General features: G+C 49.5%; 1 protein-coding gene across 5 annotated transcripts in view; it reads left to right on the forward strand.

Annotated features, from left to right (window-relative positions):
- Positions 1–18,772, forward strand: part of SNAPC4 (small nuclear RNA activating complex polypeptide 4) — a 39,110-nt gene that overhangs the window by 16,381 nt on the left and 3,957 nt on the right. For 3 of the 5 annotated variants that reach the window (XM_075015431.1, XM_075015432.1, XM_075015429.1), the window contains 9 exons: positions 195–289; positions 7,931–8,016; positions 9,265–9,669; positions 10,962–11,051; positions 12,022–12,262; positions 13,041–13,111; positions 13,453–13,560; positions 14,855–14,882; positions 15,507–17,572. In XM_075015431.1, the coding sequence (XP_074871532.1) occupies positions 195–289; positions 7,931–8,016; positions 9,265–9,669; positions 10,962–11,051; positions 12,022–12,262; positions 13,041–13,111; positions 13,453–13,560; positions 14,855–14,882; positions 15,507–17,572 (3,190 nt within the window). The remainder of the gene's footprint in view (positions 1–194; positions 290–7,930; positions 8,017–9,264; positions 9,670–10,961; positions 11,052–12,021; positions 12,263–13,040; positions 13,112–13,452; positions 13,561–14,854; positions 14,883–15,506; positions 17,573–18,772) is intronic. The other 2 variants (XM_075015433.1, XM_075015434.1) reach the window with 2 other exon arrangements.

Raw genomic sequence — 18,772 nt, forward strand, 5'->3', positions numbered from 1 at the left:
ATTGTGAATCCTGGCATCTCTGCTGAGAACTAGGGACTTGCATTATCAGCAAACGAACTGCAGAGTCAAGGATGCAGTCATGTGAAGGGAGGGGTCTGTTGATTGTACATTCTTCAGTTAACTTGAGAAACATGTCTCTTGAAAGAGAACTTTTAATCCTGTTAACGCTTGTATCAAATCTTTTAATGTTTTAGATATGTACACGCATTACACCGTGATGTAAAGAAAGGCCGATGGAGTTTAGAGGAAGAAGAGGAGTTAGTTGACCTGGTGGAGAAACATGGTGTGGGTAAGTTCTCACTGTGGCATGCTCTTTAAGGGCTTGTAATGGCTTGAGCTGCTCTTTAATTAAACTCCTGCAGGAGGTACTAGAGAACTTTTCGCTGAGAAATGCCTCTTGCTATCGTCCGTTGATAGTATGGCCCGCATGTTGTGACCTCTGGTGTAAGGAATGTCAGTTGTTTCAGTTCAGTGTGCAGTCCTGACCACAGAAACCCTCTACTTGTGAAATTGATCATGGGGGGGGGGGGGGGGGGGCGGAATTCTATAAATGGGCCCAGCCCAGGTACATTGAGGGCAGAGGTGCAGTAGCCCCCTCCTCCATTTAATCAACTGGTTTAACTGGTTAACTAATTCAACGGGATTTTACTACTTTACCTAGTTAAAAAGTACTTGCGCTGAAGGGATTGTGTCCCTGTAAAAGGCATACTACTTCTTCGAGTGTCCCTGTGGGTGCTCCATGTTAGGTGTTGGGCTCGCCCCAGCGCCGCAGGTCGGATCTTCCAAGCAGTTTCTGCCGGACCGCGCATGCGCCAGTGCGCGCCGCTCCCTTGCACGCTCCTGGCCACGTGTGCGATCCGGTCCCCACCAGTTCCTCTTTAACCGCCATCGGCTGCAGACGGAATCCGCTCAGGCTATGGCCAGAGTTAGCGTATTTAACGTTTTTAATTGTTTTAAAGTTTCTTCAGTCCTGGATTAAGTTAGTCTGTGTTTTTTTTTTTTTTTTTTCTGAAATCAACCAAGGAAAGGAAAGGAATTCAAAGCTTCCAATCCTAGTAACAAGCGGAGCACCGGAGGTCAGGAGCCTAGGGCCATTAGCCCTCCTGCCGCGGCAGGCTTTAGCCGAGAGGGGAACAAGCACAGAGAAGGTGCTAAGTACCCTATGAACAACTCAAAGACTCACCACAATGTCCTCTTCAGGATTCAAGAAGTGTGAGTCGTGCTGCGAGGCGATGCCAGTGTCTGATGGGCACAGTCAGTGTATAAGGTGCTTGGGGGAATCCCATGTCACTCAGAAATGTTCCTTCTGCGCCAAGTTAACAGCCAGAGCAAGGAAGGACAGGGAAATGCAGCTGAAAATGCTGCTGTTCGACAAGGCCCTCCAGCCAGACATGCCAGAGTGGCCGCAGCAGGAGGGACCCTCCGGGGCCCATAAAAGGAAAGCCACGTCCCTAACCCCATCAGCGCAAAAACGGAGGAAAATCTCCCCAACCCGATCCCTGCCGGCAGCAACAGCGAGCAGGACGGGTGGAGCGCACAGGCCCCAGCCGCAGCTACAGCTGATCGGCGGCGGCGCAGAGACGCACGTGGCGGAGGCTCAGCCTCCGATGAGCAAACAGCCGCCCCACACCGCAGGCAGGGCGGCGGCCAAGCAAGCGCCGGAACTGGCGGCACCGCAAACAGCAGCACCGACCCCCGGGGAACCGGTGGCGCAAAGCGCACAGGCACCGGGGGAGACCGCCCGCGCGGTACCGCTGAGGAGCATGCCGAGCGCGGTGCAGACTACGGGGCCGAGATCCCTGATGCGTCAGGGGGCGGAGCCACCCCCACAGGGGAGGGGAAAGACAACACAGAAAACACAGCATCGCAGTCCCTCTCCAGACAGGGCTGCAGAGCTGCTTTCTCCGAGCCCTCTGCTCGTGCTGCGGACTCCAACAAGAAGGCAGGGGTCACCCCTAGCCTATCCGGAGCCCCCATCTCCATCTCTACAGCCAGCCTCCCCATGGGTTGGACCACCTTCGCCCTTCTTGGGCTTCGAGCCACTTGAGTACTATCACAAATCGGTCTCTCCAGCGTCCCATGTCTCCAGAATATCTCGCTCCCCCAGACGTAGGGGGTATGCACCAAGGGAGTGGTCCAGGTCACCATCCCAGGAGCAGTGCCCGTGTTGCCATGGTCGCCCCTATCATGTGGGGCATAGACACCATCGGCATACTACCAGGGACAGATCCCCACAGACGGTTCCGTATCCCCAAGGGCAATCGTGAACGGGGACAAGAGACTCAGATATTTCAGGGGGAGTTGGTTCTGGAACCCCGGGATTTTCCCTCGCAAGTTTCTAGCGAGCGGATGTACCACCATCAACAGGACGCGGAAGGGTCCAGAGAGGCTTACCCTAGCGGTTCCTCGCTGTCCTTCCCGGATGAGGCTACGGCCCCGGGAGACATCCATCCTCTGGACGATCTCAAACAGTTCCAAGAGCTGTTTAAAAGGGTGGCCTTCACGCAAGGCATCCAGACAGCAGAGGTGCAAGAGAAGCACCATAAGCTCCTTAAAAATCTGAGACCGCCGGCCTCCTCTAAAATAGCCATACCGCTTGATGAAGCAATCTTGGAGTCCGCCACCACGATATGACAGACCCCTGCGACTATTCCGCCTGTCCATAAGAGAGCGGACAAAAAATACTTCGTGCCGGTGAAGGGCATGGAGTTCCTATTCAGCCACCCGCAACCAAATTCTCTGGTGGTAGAATCGTCTCAACAGAGATCAAAAACGTCTCAGTTCAAAACTGGGGGAACGGACAAAGATGCCAAGAAACTAGAGCTGTTCAGCAGAAAGGTCTACTCCTCCTCCACCCTACTGTTGAGAATGACGAATTACGCAGCGCATCTAGCGAACCACAATTTCAACAAGTACTCTAGGTTAACCTCCCTCATGGACTCGCTTCCAGAGGACAAGAAGCTGGTGCTCAAGGCTATCGTGCAAGAAGGCTACGTGGCCTCAAGGATGGGAGTCCAGATCGCCCTGGATGTTGCGGACACAGCAGCACGCTCAACAGCTATGGCAGTGGTAATGCGAAGGGAGTCCTGGCTCCAAATATCGGGTATACCGAGGGATCTGCAGGCAAAGATCGTCTATCTCCCCTTCGACACGCAGAAGCTGTTTGCTGAATCAACTGACTCGGTCCTTCATTCCAGTAAAGACGCAAGAGCCACACTTAGGACCTTACGGATCTATACCCCTCCATACAGAAAGAAAAAGTACTACCCTCAGCAAAGACGGTACCAGTATCAGCCACAGCATCCCCAGTACCACAGGGGTTACGAGCACGGGCGACATCAACAATATAGAACTCCCAGGCGACGTTCCCAACAGAGCCGTGCGTTCTCGGGGCAGGGCCAAAGGCCACAAGTTTGACACACAGATCCAGGGCTGCGCCATCACTACCATCGCACAATGTCATCTGAAGCTGTTATTCCACCGTCGCCTCCGACCATTCTACGACCAGTGGCAAAGGATCACCACAGACAAATGGGTGCTGGAGATCATAGCCACGGGGTACGTGATCCCCTTCCAGTCGCTCCCACCGCCACGACCTCCACCCAGGCCCCACCTGCAGGATGCCTCCCACGAAGCGAGACTCAAGCAGGAGGTAGACCATCTTATGCTCATAGGGGCAGTGGAAAGAGTGCTGGAGCAACTGCAAGGGAAAGGGTTCTACTCCAGATACTTCCTCACGGAGAAAAAGACAGGAGGCTGGAGGCCCATCTTAGATCTTCGAGGCCTCAACGGGTACCTGCGCAAGCAACGCTTTCGGAGGATCACAATCGCCTCCATCCTTACGGCACTGGACAATGGAGATTGGTTCGCAGCCCTCGACTTACAAGACGCGTATTTTCACATAACTATCCATCCGGCTCACCGACGATTCCTCCGGTTCATGGTAGGCAAAGAACATTTTCAATACAAGGTCCTACCGTTTGGCCTCTCCTCGGCCCCCAGAGTCTTCACCAAGACCTTGGCAGTGGTGTCAGCCTACCTGCACAGACGGGGGGTATTTATATTCCTGTATCTGGACAACTGCCTACTCAAAGGGGCCTCGAAGGAGGAGGTACTACGCATGATACGCGTCACAGCAGGCACGTTCTTTTCGCTCGGCCTGGTTATCAATCTGGCAAAATCAAAGATAGACCCCACACAGGACATAGAGTTCATAGGGGCATGCATAAATTCTATTACAGCGAGAGTGTATCTACCAGAGACACGCTTTCGGGCCATCGGCTCCCTCGTGCAAGTCATCACCTTCAGCCCTATGGTGCCGGTTCTGACATGCTTACAGCTGCTGGGCCACATGGCAGCAGCGACGTTCGTAGTACAGAACGTCAGGTTACACATGCACAGCATGCAGCACTGCTGCCGGTTTGTATATGCTTGCCAGCCACACACCGTTCACAGGGTGGTGTCGCCCACAGCAGAGGTGCGCAAATCCCTGCAATGGTGGGTAAACCCCAAGAACATGCTAACAGGGGTACCCTTCCACCAACCACAAGTATCGGTTTTTCTTACTACAGATGCCTCCCACATAGGGTGGGGAGCACACATGGACGAAGAGGTGACGCAAGGACTGTGGTCCTCCACGGATTAGTTACTGCACATAAATATACTGGAGCTCAGAGCACTGTTCAACGCCTGCAGACACTTTCGAGACCATATACAACGCAAAGTAGTCGGGATCAATACAGACAATACCTCCACCATGTTTTATATAAATTGGCAAGGAGGAGCTCGGTCCCGTGCCTTATGTGCGGAAGCAGTTTGGTTGTGGAACTGGTGCGTCGCCAACAATATAACCTTGAAAGCCTCGTACTTACCAGGCGCTCACAATGTGAAGGCAGACCAGCTGAGCAGGCGTTTCGCACTCGTGCACGAGTCGCAGATCCGTCCTGATTTGCTACGACCAATTTTTCGCGCATGGGGCTTCCCCCAGATAGACCTGTTTGCCACTAAACACAACAAGAAGTGCCCATGATTCTGCTCTAGGGCAGGACTGGGACGGGGGTCCCTGGGGGATGCATTCACGATCTCCTGGAGGGGCTCCCTGCTTTACGCTTTTCCTCCCACAGTGCTGATCCACAAAGTCTTGCAGAAAGCTAGGAGAGAAGGAGCCCGAATGATCCTGATAGTCCCAACGTGGGATCGACAGCAATGGTTCCCCCTACTCCTGCGCATGTCGGACCGTTCACCGATGCCCCTCCCGGTGGCACCGGATCTGCTCACGCAAGCCCAGGGGTCCATAGTGCATCCGCACCCCCAAGGCCTGCGACTACAAGCGTGGTTAATCCATGGCTCAGCTCCCTAGAGAGCACATGTACAGAGGAAGTGCAACAAGTCCTAGAAAGTAGCAGGAGGACTTCCACCGGGAAGACCTACAAGCAGAAATGGACTCGCTTCACGGCATGGTGTTCTACCAAACAGTTAGCCCCCCTTTCGGTGCCTATACCTGTAATGTTAGAGTATTTACTGGACCTCAAGAGAGGAGGACTCTCACTATCCTCGTTAAAGGTCCACCTTGCCGCCATTTCGGCGTTCAGAGAAGAGGAGGGGCACACGGTGTTCGCCCATCCCATGGTTACCAGGTTCCTCAAAAGGTTGGTAAACCTATACCCCCCTCGGAAACCACTTCCACCTTCGTGGAACTTGGACCTGGTGCTTAGTGCGCTAACGGGACCACCGTTCGAGCCTTTAGCCACGGTTTCCCTCCGCCTCCTTACGATAAAGACGACCTTCCTTCTCGCAATCACGTCAGCTCGCAGGGTGAGCGAGCTTGCGGCAGTTATGGCAACGCCACCCTGCACAGTATTTTCCAAGGAGGCGGTAACCATATGGCTGCATCCAGCCTTTGTTCCTAAAGTTTCTTCTGAGTTTCATATTAACGAACCTATTATTTTACCCTCGTTTTATCCAAAGCCTCATAACTCTAACAAAGAGGCACGCCTACACCTCCTGGACATGAGGAGGGCGCTAGCCTTCTATATAGACAGGACCAAGTCCTTCTGGAAAACGGATAGACTCCTAGTCTCTCTCGCTCCCAAATCAAAAGAAGGTCTCTCTTCGCAGAGAATCTCGAAGCACATCGTATCCTGCATAAAAATGTGCTACGAACTCAAAAAGACTCCTTTACTGGCCACGCCCAGGGCTCACTCTACTAGGGCGGTGGCGGCATCAACAGCCTTTTTCAAGGGCGTTGTGCTAAAAGACATTTGCAGAGCGGCGACCTGGTCATCCTATGACACCTTCGCCAAGCACTGTGCCCTTCACAGGGTATTCCAAGAGGATACCCAGCTCTCGACAGCGGTCCTCTCGGGGACAAGCTGCACATGATCCGATTACCCACCTCCTATTTTGGGTTACTGCTGGGTAGTCACCTAACGTGGAGCACCCACGGGGACACTCGAAGAAGAAAGAGAAGTTACTCACCGTAGTAACGGTGGTTCTTCGAGGTGTGTCCCCATGGGTGCTCCACCACCTGCCCATCCTCCCCGCTTCGGATCTCTGTTTAGTGTTTTGCAGGAGCATCCGAGGCGGTTGGTCAAGGAACTGGCGGGGACCGGATCGTGCTCGTGGCCAGGAGCACGCAAGGGAGCGGCGCGCACCGGCGCATGCGCAGTCCGGCAGAAACTGCTTGGAAGATCCGACCTGCGGCGCTGGGGCGAGCCCGACACCTAACGTGGAGCACCCACGGGGACACATCTCGAAGAACCACCGTTAGTACGGTGAGTAACTTCTTTCTGAATGTTGGCCTCCTACTCACTGAAAAGATTAGAGGAACAATCATCCGCTTCTCCAGTTGATGTACTTTGTGCTTTTCACAGCAGTTTGCTTATTGTCCATTTGGGCTTCTCTGTGTAGCTGGTTAGTTTCCTCCATTTGGGTTTTACATCAGACACAAAGGGGTGAGAAACATGTGTTTTTTTTAAAAGTACTAAAACATGATGGTAAAGCCACAAAAAGTGATTGGGAGATGAAAGCAGGTATAGGATCTGAAACCAGCTGCAACTTTTTTCCTCAGCTGACTGTTTTTCAAGTTGATGTCCCTCTTTACTCCTTGTGTAACCCCTGTCTGGGAGGCAGCATTTTATGGGTTACTTTGAGGGAAGCTGAAGTGAAGTAGTCCTGGAAACACACACAAGCAAGTGTTTAAGCCAGTTAACTTAACTGCTTAAAGTTGTGCATGTGCTTCTCTGACTTCCTGAACTGGGACGAGAGCTTTGACTAGCCTATGGTCAGCCAACACAGGTGTTGCAGACCTCGACTCAAAAGCTAGATCGGTGTTCATGTGCCATGATTTAATTACCTATAACATCTTCAAAATTAGCAGTTTGAGGGCTGCTGCTTATTGGTTCCAGACTTTTCTTAACCTCATTATGCTGTGTGGGGGGAGAGGGGGGATCTCAAATCTTTGAACATCATGGCTGTAGCTACATTAGACCCCGCCTTTTGAAAGGGAGATGCTAATGAGACACTTCGGCAGATGCTAATGAGGCGCTGCCATATGTGTAGACAGGAGGCCTTTCGAAAGGACCCCACAGTCTTCAAAAGCCCCTTATTCATACTTAGTTTTAGGAATAAGGGGCTTTCGAAGACTGGTGGGTCCTTTTGAAAGGCCCCCGTCTGCATGGGCAGCGCACAATTTGAAAGCGGCAATTTCGAATCACTGTCACTTGCATTATGCTAATGAGGTACTGCATATTCGTGACAGCTTCTCATTAGCATCTGCTGAAGTGTGTCATTAGCATCCCCCTTTAGAAAGGTGGGGGCTAGTGTAGACATAGCCCATAAGTGAATATTATTGGTTGTAGTCTAAGCAGGCAAGATAGAGGCTTGCTTGCCTTATTTTTTGCATACTAACGTGGCCTCTGTCTCTCCCTAGGGCACTGGACTAAAATAGCTGCTGAGTTACCACACAGAACTGGCACCCAGTGTCTGAGCAAATGGAAAGTCATGATTGGGACTAAGGTATTGTAACTCTCTCATCTGGCCTGGAGGATTAGGTTCCTTTTTCCTTTCCTTAAACAAAGTAGAGGTTGAACCTCTCTCATCCGGCACCCTCAGGACCTAACTGGTGCTGGACAAGAGAATTTGCCACCCAGCGGGAGGTCAATATTGTCTAGTGCATTACTGTCATTTCCACTGCTTACTGGGCTTTTAGAAGACACGCAGGAGTAAATTACAGCTAAATAACAGCACAGAACATGGAGAACCAAGACTGGTGGCTGGAAACAAACTTTACAGGACCACAGGAAGCTTGGCCACACCCATGATAAGTGGTCATCCAGCTAACTAAAATCATGCTGTATTATGGATGTTGCCGAACAAGAGAGTTCTGGATTAGAGAGGTTCAACCTGTACAACACCCTGCTGTGAGGGAGACCCGTCTTCATTACAAAAGAGACTGATTTCTCCCCCTGCCCCGACCTGTGTCTTAGACTCTGCTAGAGAGGTGGTTGGAGCATGAGTCTTACTGTGCCTTGGATCCTCACACTACCATTTTGCTGTGTGGCTGCAGTTCAAGCTGTAAACCTGAATCAGAAGATCTGCATAGTGTGGTATGAATGCATTAGCACTGCTCTGAGGTGCTGTCTCAGCAGGTGTAAGCCCAGGTTTACAATACTATACAGATCCTCAAGGTTAGTCTTGGAAACGCAAGTCTGCAAGCCAGGTTCCCACCGACATGAGATTAAGATACAGTGTGTAGATGCACTGGTGTAGCCAGATCTTCAGCAAGGATTGAACACTCTTGAAAATCTGGCAGCGTGTTTTCAGGGAATGATTGTATTTGCCAGAAACTCCCATTACTTTTAATGCTGCTGGTCAGATCCTGAATTGGGAGCTGTGAGGTGCTGAACTCTGATTAAATTCTGGCCCTTTTTCCTGAAGAATAAAGATTCATAGAACCTGGAAAGCATGACGACATGAAAGATTAATGCTGTCACTAGATTCACCTGGTGCATTAAGTCTTGTCACTGGAGACCGAAACCAGTGTTAGAACTTGCCTTTGCATGAGGAAGTCTGAACTCCTAAAAAGCTTGAGTCCTAGAAACAGCTCCACTTTACTCTATCTAGCATAATACATGTGCTGCCTCTTGACCAAGCCAAGCTCGTTTTCTTTCTCTCCCTCATGCGTGTGTGTGTACATGTGGAAATCAGTGCCCAATATTTGCTAGCTCTCATTTGTTGGGTGTCTGTGTCTTTAATATTAAACAGAGAAAGTCTGGGCCAAGCAAACTCCTTGAGAAACGCAGGCGAATGCAGAGACAGAGTTCCAGCTCTTCAGAGAGCAGCAGTGAGGATTCAGAGACAGAGCTAATGGACATTTACAAGGGAGAAACAGATGCTCCCTCAGCATTCATGGTGCCTGGCCTTGACCTGTGGATCCCCACAAGGACAGATCCAGCCAAACACAGGAAAGCCAAACGCTTCATTCCATCCCTCTGTTCCAAAAACGCTACTGTAAAGGGACACTTAAGTCATAATCCTAATGCATCCAGGGAGGCAGGCAAGAACAAAGTCCAAACCAATTCAGCAGGGTTAAGTACCATACTGAAGGGAATTACTTGTGCATCTTCTACTGACATCAATTTGAAGGATCCTGAAGAACTGGTAAATGAGGTGAGCACTTCTTCTTGAAAAAGTTTGTCCCGTGTAGCTGTCAGCTAAGTTCAGGCTGTGAAGCATTGACCAGGTTGGATGAGAGATAGCTAAGACAAGGTGGTATGGGTGATTAGGGTCCCTTTTCCTCTCCACAGCATTTCCTGTAAGAATGGGATGCTGATCTTGATGTCCTAGCCAAGTGCTACTGTCATCACCTGCGTTCTGCTTGTTAATTCCCACAGCCATTGCATTTGGCTGGGATGCTTGTCCTGCCCAAACTGTGGCTTCATGTGGCTGACATTGCTGGCCCCTTCCACCCGAGATGACAGCATTGCTGGGGTCGAGGAAGAGCCTGTACAAGGGTTTGTCAGTATAAATTATGGAGCAGTTTGGGTTGAAGAAGCTACCAAACTGTAAGCGTATATTGGCTGCATGAGCCTCTCAATGCAGATGAGATATTTGCATAACTCATGAGAAAACGTAATGGCATTCATCCTCTTTGAGGTTGTTCAGGAAAATCAGAATGTTAGGTATAGTATTGGCTTGATGTTTAATCAATTATATTGCTTGATTTTTTTTGAACTAACAGTACCCAACCACACCCTCAGGGGATGAGGTGCCTTTGAAAATTTTACTGTGTGAGACTTGTGCAGATACTGATTACCCAGTTTTTCTGAGAAGAGTTTCAGGTTTCTATTCCTGCCCTTCCCCCCCCCCCCCCCCCCGACCCCCCCGCCCCAAGTCAGAAAAGTAGAACAAGTCGATCACAATGTTCCTGCATTTGGATTTCCTACTTTTTTTCCTTACACGCTTTTCTGTGAAGTATCTGCAAACTTGACATTGTCACACGGGGCCAGTACATGAGAGAGAGAAGTTTAAACTGACCACAGATGAAAGTCAAGCTTGTTACTTCAAGGAAAGTCAAGGAATAGCAGAAATAACAATAATCTGTGTCCTTTTGATATGGGTATCCAGCTGGCATTGCAGATTAGTTCTTCAAGACTCTTAAGCCTGTAAACATTTCTTTAGGCTCACGGCTTAGATAAATACATGGAGGAAAGATTCACCAAGGGCTGTTAGCCAAGATGGTCAGGGACACAGCCCTATGCTCTGGGGGTTTTTCAATGTCTGACTGCCAAAACCTAAGATGGAATGGCAGAGAATCAGTCGTTCTGATTGTTTCCTCTGAAGCATCTGACACTGGCGGCTGTCAGAAGACAGGGTACTGGGCTAAATGGACCATTGGTCTGATCTAGTATGGCTATTGTGGCTTTTGTATATTCCCCCTTCCTGCCCCCTCCCCCCACCAGGCTTCCCGAAGAGGAAAGCAAGTGTTAAAGGTTACCCTGGAAGATGTGAGACGAGTGCTGAGAAGGAACACCTACTCTCAGAGGAAATGTGTAAGTGCCTTTTGTGTGGTTCTTCTGCCCCTGCCTCTAATAGCACAGAGTGTCTGTGATTCCAGATGTTCTTTGTGATATCCATACTCTGGATAAAAGAAAGTAAAATTCTCAAACAGCTTTACCCCCTACATTCCTATTTTCCTGTCTGAGCCCTTGGTACAGGGCCATTGATGTGTATAACTCCTTAGATTGCCTCTAAACATATACATATCCAGGCTGTGCACTTAATGCTAGTGCTTTAGGGACTGATAGCTCCACGTGCCTGCCACTTAGTGCCTTCCGTTTCTCATCAGCACATCAGGTTTATGTGCCCCAATGGCAGGTTTTGCTTTAGCACGCCCTGATCTGCTGAGTTTGCTTTCAAGTCTGTGAATGACCAAACCTTTAACTGTTCCAACTGTTTGTATATCCAATGTGATGGTACCCTAGGGAGTAACATTTCAAGCCTGAGTTCTGTGTGCAGATAAGCAGATGATGAATAGTTAACAAGGGCAGCAAAACAGTTTGGGGACAGGATATTGGTTAGCTGCTTACAAACTGTCTGCACTGGAATTAGAGGGCCCTGTAAGTAGTAATACTGGTATCCCTACGATATGTTGATGGACTTGTATTGAGTAACTTAGTGAAGAGCAAGTGACGGTGTAACAGAAGATAACAGTACTCTGTTTGTAACCTAAGTAATCTTATGGCACCACAATGACCACTTAGTGTTGGTGGTCTGACCTATAAACCCCCCTAAGAAATCCACAATGTGTGCTTTCTTTTTAACCCGCAATCTTTATTTAACTCACTAAGTGTTTGACCCCAGCATCCCATAACATGGAATCAAAACTGGCAAGGGCAGATCCTCCATTCACACACTGTGGCCAAAATCTGTTGATTTCAGTGGAGCTCTGCTAACTTACAGCAGCAGAGGACTGGGTTTGGATTTTTTTGAGATCTGATGGCTTTGTCCTGCAATGTGCAGCAAAATGGGCTACGGACGGCTTGCATCCCCTCTTCGGCAGGGGTTTCTGGAGTGGTGCCAGGCACATCAGTCAGCCAAGTGGTGCAGGAATTACAGGATGCCAGCAAGAAACATTTGCGTCGCCAGAGAGAGCAATTCCTGAAAAAGAACCTACATAGGAGGCTCCTGATGGCAGTGACTCCATGGGTGGGCAATGTCCTGTTGCCGTATACCTTTAGAGCAGAGCATCGTCAGACAAAAGGTAATACGGACTCAACAGGTTTCTAAGTGGTTTTTTTTCCCCCTTCCCCTCACCTTGGGGACCTTAAGAAGCCAGACTCTTAAAACAGACTCTAGAATTGTGCCTTAGGACAAAGCAGCTTTCATCTTAGGGTTCTCAAAGCACCTGTTGATCACCTGATGTTTAAGAAGTGACATTGACTCTTACCAGTTACAGGATAGGTGCCAGAGATCAGGACAGGAGAAACGGATCAGTCACATAGCAAGATGGTAGCAGAATTGGCAGTAAATAGCTAGAATTCTATTCATAGTCTTCTGCTCTGACCACTAGAGCACAGTTAATTGAAGTTAGATTTTATTATGGGTAGTTCTTTTTCCTAGCTACGCATCACTGTTAATCAAGAGGAGGGGATTTTGCTTGTTTTGTTTTATTCAAAATGTAGGGTCATTCTAAGAGATGAAGTATTAAAATGTGGAGATATAGATATCATAGAACTGGAAGGCACCTTTAGAGGTCATTGAGAGCAGGACCTATTACCATCCCTTGCACATGAGGTTTTTTTTTAAATCTAACCTTCCTCAGACTCTCAAAAGGTCCCCACAACCCTGGGTTTACAAAGCTAGCGCTCTAACCACTGAGAGATTCCCTCCCTCCCAGTATTAATAGAGGATTTTCTTTTTTGGCCAGATCAGTAATGCTAGCAGAGTGAATTAGAAATGTTATCCAGCTCCTCAGAACCCTTGGCCAACCTAGGTGAATGACCGTTTAATATTTTTTTTTATATTGGACTTTCTTCCAGCTGATGTTGTTCGAGAGCAGCTTCAGACCATGACGCTGGTCAGCACTCCGGTGTTCACGCTCTTCATTCAGGTGGGCCCTGTTGCATTAACGGCACTCCAGAATTTTAATGTATTAATATTTTTATGTTTGTGTTTGATATTAAAAACATACATGACATCCATTGCTGGCACCTCATTTCTCTGAGTGGGTCTTGCTCTTTCTCTCACCTGTGTAAAGAAGCCATGATCGTAAATTCAGCTTAAAAAATAGCTCTTGCAATACAAAGAACCCAGTGTTAGCTGTTTTCATTCCAGTGGCATCAAAAAGGCCTTGAGATTCCAGTGAAACCTCTGTGCTTAGTGCCGTCCCCTGCACATCCAGCACGCCTTTTCTGAGCTGAGTTCTAACCTGAGATTTTAATCTCCTGGCAGCTCTTCCAGATTGACACTAGTGGCTGCATGAAGGTTATTCGTGAGAGAAGGATGAGACAGTCCGAGCTCATCAGGGCCATGGCTAGGAGTACAAGGAAACCTCAGCAGGTACTGCATCTGCAGTCATTGCCTCTTCCTATCATGTGGGCTTGAAGGGGGTGATAGGGTGGAAAATCACTGACTGGTAGTGTTAAGGGAAGCTGTATGCAGTCTGTTGGTCAATTGCTTCTTTGTACTTCTCAGTGGAGAGACTAAAACCCATGTTAATGTGGCACAGTGCGTAGGGTGCTGAATTGGACAGTGGGTGGCATGTGTTCAGTTTTCTGGTCTCCCAGTAACTTTCAGTGTGACCATAGTCCAGTCACATAACCTCTGTCTCCTCAGCTCTAAAATAAGGTTAATAAAAGTCACTCACCTGTGTAAAGGTCTCTGAGATCCACTAGCAGAATGATTAGAAGAGGAATAGGCTAAATGGCTTAGTCTAGATGGTCCAAGCTTTGGGTGCTTTTATGCTCCTGCGTCTGCTGTTTGCAAAGCTAAAAGTAAGTTCCCTCATGCTTCTCCCCCACTCCCCACCCCGTGCAGGCAATTAAATGGCTATTTCTCTGTATTGCAGTAGTAGGGAACCTTTTTTTCAGTTGGGAGCTATTGACCCAGAGAAAAGTCACTTGGGGGCCACACACAAGTGAGAAGCAAAAACCTCTGGGGCTTCCCCCTCCAGCCTTCCGGGGGACACAGAGGCTTATCGACTTGCTGCAGGGCATCAACTCATGCTGGCGTAGGGAGATATCCAGAGCCTCGCTGCAGGCCAGATCGAGGTAACCTGGGTGGGGGTAGGGGAGCTTGGATCTGGCCTGCGGGCTGTAGGTTCCACACCCCAGCAGTAGTGACTGTAAGCTAATGGGGAGGAAGCGAAGATGTGTGTGCTGTTGGCATTCACAATAATGAAATACTTAGGTGGGCCTCTGCCTTTGTGAGCTGGTGCCTCATGAGTGAATGATTATAAAATGGTGCCAGCTAGCTCCAGGAACAGCAACATCTACCAAAGGGGATTATGTGCGTCCCTTACCAATAGTTCTGGCTGTCATTCTAGGCAAAGTCCTTGGGATTTGCTGCTCAGGCTCTCAAAAAGAGGCATGTGATATCAAATGAAGGGAAGAGCTGATCAGACGTGTACACCTGCTCTAGCATCATTAGTGGCGGTGGCAGCGGCAGCGGTTTCTGACTTGGTTTTCAGTTTCCTGAGGATATTTTCCTTCTAGAGTACAAAGCTCTCTCAGAAACGATTGTTGAAAGCACATGTGCTCACAGTACTGGACCCTTCTCCTCCAGTGCCATGTCTCTCCTGCTATAATCTCAGAGTATCCCAAAACCTAATTCGTGTTTGTTTCCATTTTTGCAGCCCTCCTGCCGTTCCCAGAACTCTTCAGGTACCTATCCTAACCCTTCCACTCGTTTTCACAACATGCAGGGACTTGGGTTTAGTTAATCACTGGTTAATGTGGTGATGGATTTAATCTGATTAAAGCCTGAAGAACAAACTCATTTTTTATTCATGGCTTTTAAGATGGTATTTGATCATTCCAATATTGGCCCAGAAAGGTGGCACTTCATGAAGAAGGGCAAAGATTCTGGAGAGACAGGATGATCAGCATTGCTGTAGTATTAGCCCTCTAGTGCTCAGCTATGGGCAGGGGACAGTGGGGTGTTCTGTTAGAGCAATCTGGTGTGGTCCAATACCGCTGCTGAATTCTGTGTCCTGTCGATCTCTCTGAGCTGGTGGTGGTATGATGATGTGCCCGTAAGCTCTGCACATCACTCCTGAACTAATAGCTACGTTCCCTCCCTGTTAGTAGGGCTCAGGTGTGTCTGTTTTTAGAGGCCCTCAGAACAGGGCTGATTTGATCCCTTAGAGTCACCCTGAGCTCTTCTCTAGTGTGAATGGCAGGCATGTGTCATAGTGCTGATACGTACGTCATGGTTTGCAAGCTAGAGGGTGATATTTAGAACCTTGTTCAGTTGGAAAGCATTGCTAAAATCTCTTCTTTCCGCAGGCCAGCCCACCCAGCCTTGCTCTCAGCAGGTCAGAGGGAAAGCCAGGACCAAGAAGCCCATCAGCTTAAAAGCAAAAGAGAATCCTGCAGCCAAGCCAGCCCTTATCCCTCCTCTTACCACTCCAAAGGAAAAGCCCAAAACAGTTTTTGAATTACTCAGGGAGAAGAGACTGAGGGAGTCCCGGGCTAAGAGAGCTATGCAGCGAACAGTGATTCTTGCCCCCCAGGTGTTGGTTTCGCCCTCTGTGATAATCCAGCACCCTGCGCAGCAGGTCATTCCTGCCACACGAGGAGGAAGTGAGCCTCAGCCAGCTGGACAGGCAGGTAGTAGGAATGCTCAGACAGCGTGTGCACCTGTGTCACTGCCTGCATTTACTCCTGTTGTGGCTTCTCTGGCTTCTCCCCAGGCTGTCCCGAGCCATTCATCTCCAGCCCCTGAATCCAGAGAGCGCTCTTGCCCCTCCCAGGGGAATGCAAGCTCCAAGAGGAAGCTGGATGAGACAGCTTTGGGCGGTGGGTCTCAAGGCAAGGCTTCTCAGGACAGACCCCTGAATGCTGGGGAGAACAGCCTGTCCCAGGTGGGCAAGAAAGTTCACACATTCAGTGGCAACTCAGCACACACAGTCTCGCAAAACCAAGCCTTCATGCCACAGCAAATTGCTTTCATGCCAACTTCCACCATTTCTCTGAACCCTGCCCCCGTGAAGTCAGGCCCCAAGGAAACGTCTTCCTCCACTGTGGCAACTTGTGTCCCAGCACTGGTCAGCTCGCAGCAGAAAGCGATCAGTCTGTTGCCGGCTATCCTAGCTCCCCAGAGAGGGTCCCGTGTGGTTCCCAAGAACATTGTGCCCATCACCTGGGTGGTGACACCCCAGGGCTTGATCCCCACCTCCATACAGACATTGGTGGGTGTTCACAGCCAAGGGAAGCAGCCCACAGTTGCGATTGTAGGCAGTGCTGCGAAGACCCAGACCCAGACTGGAGAGGCCTCTGATTCAAACGCCGTTCCCTCAAACATGCTGTCCACACCAGCTGGAGCAAGTCCCCTTCCCGTGAGGCACACGTGTCTGCGAGTGCTGAGCTCACAGTTAGCAGAAGGGGCACCCACAGGGAAGACTGTTTGCTCAGACTCTTCCACTCTTACCCCATCTGCAACCCCATCGGACCCTGAGCACACCTCCCCCAGCACAAGTCCTCCAGCCCCTACTTCTTTATATGGCCCCTCAAGGCCATCCAGCTCCTCTGGGGAGAGGAATGGAGTTCCGACCAGCACTCCTGCTGACTCACTCTGCTTGCCAAGTCTCACAGGCCCAGGCGAGAGCAGTAACAGTGATACGGTCACCGGCATCTCCTCCAATCTAGATATCCTACTGGAAGGGAGCACAGTGCGAAGGCCGGATCAGCTTCTGGCCTGTAACAATGTTGTAGAGAAATCAGATGCTCCTGGTGCTCAGGTAACTAGGCACAGGCCCATTTTCCCAAAGCCACAGAAAGCCCCACCTGTGAACAGCCCACCCAGGCCACCCACACCCAGTGCTGAAAAGAACCTCCTGGACGTCAGCCTCATCTCCCTCGAGGATGAGGCTTCAGTGAGAGAGTGGCTGAGAGGAAAGCAAGGTGTCCCAGTGCCCCCGTTGAAAACCAGCTTGTCTTACTTGCCGCCTTTCTTGTGCAATTTAAAGGCGCTCACCAGACTGCTTCTGCAGAAGAAGACACTGGAGCAACGTGTGGCGTGCCTCGGGACCTCCGCAGAGCACGGGGATGGGGAGGCTGGGGTTGATCTGCCTGCTGTCAGAGAGCTAGTGCGGCAGAAGCTCAGTGATAACCCTGCTTACCTGCTGCTGAAAGCCAGGTTTTTAGCAGCGTTTACTCTCCCAGCCGTCCTAGCAACTCTGTCTCCGCCAAAGGTGACTACAACTCTCTCCAGCAGCTGGCAGCAGAGCTCCGAGAGTGAGGGAGAGGAGTCATCAGCTGATGAGACAGGAAGCTGTGGGAGAGAACTGGGGAAAGTACTCTTGGATGACACAACTGTCACTGTTCCTGGGAATGAGGCTGCTGGTGATCAGGTAAAGTCAAAAGCATTGAGGTGCTCTTGTCTGAGTTAATGGCAAAACTTCCATTGACTTTGATAGGGCGCGATTGGACTCTTAAACTCTTTCCTTTTGAATCAACTGGATTTACTTGTTGAAAAGCATGCAAAAGTTTTGCTACTTCCCACAATACCTCACTGAACTGGATGATTTCCCCACCCTCCCCAGATAAGGATCAGTCTGATGCTACACATAAGACCTGAGTTTACGCACCACAGCTTTTCACCCAGTGCAGTGAGGCTGAGCTGCACAGAGAATTTTACAGCAGGGAATTTTTGCATCTCAAGGTTTCCATTCGGGTTTAGATATAAACCCATTGCTGCTTTGTAGGTTGTTGTCAGGATTTGGCTAGGGTTTTTGATAGTCAGGAAGATGCACAATTTGGGTTCTTCTGCTCTACTCTGTGCCAGTTAGGCCTCAGTTGGAGTATTGTGTCCAGTTCTGGGCATTGCATTTCAAGAAAGGTGTGGAGAAATTGGAAAGGGTACAGAAAAGAGCAACAAAAATGATCAAAGGTCTAGAGAACATGACCTATGAAGAACGGCTGAAAGAATTGGGCTTTAGTTTGAGGGGGGACATGATAGTGGTTTTCAGATACCTGAGAGGGTGTCATAAGGAGGGAGAAAATTTTTTCTTCTTGGCCTCTGAGGATAGAACAAGAAGCAATGGGCTTAGCCGGCAGCAAGGGAGGTTTAGGTTGGACATTAGGAAAAACTTCCTGACTGTCAGGGTGGTCAAACACTCAAATAAATTGCCTAGGGAGGTTGTAGAATCTCCATCTCTGGAGATATTTAAGAGGAGGTTAGATAAATGTCTATCGGGGATGGTCTAGACAGTACTTGGTCCTGCCATGAGGGCAGGGGGCTGGACTCGATGACCTCTCGAGGTCCCTTCCAGTCCTAGTATTCTATGCTTCATATGTTACTTGGTTGTGCTCCTCAGAGACTTCCAGTAACTTAGGTTCTCTCTTTATTGTGCAGATTGAATCTCTCTAATCTGGAATGCTCTCATCTGGCAACATCTGTATCTGGCATGATTTTAGTTAGCCAGACGGCCATTTATGAGAGTGGCCATGTTTCCTGTTGTCTCATAAATTTTTACACCCGCCAGTCCTGGCTCTGAGTTCTGTGATGTCATTGAACTGTAATTTACCCCTCAATGTCTTCTGAGAGCCCA

The sequence above is a fragment of the Carettochelys insculpta genome, chromosome 21 (genome assembly GCF_033958435.1).
Source record: "Carettochelys insculpta isolate YL-2023 chromosome 21, ASM3395843v1, whole genome shotgun sequence".
NCBI lineage: Eukaryota > Metazoa > Chordata > Testudines > Carettochelyidae > Carettochelys > Carettochelys insculpta.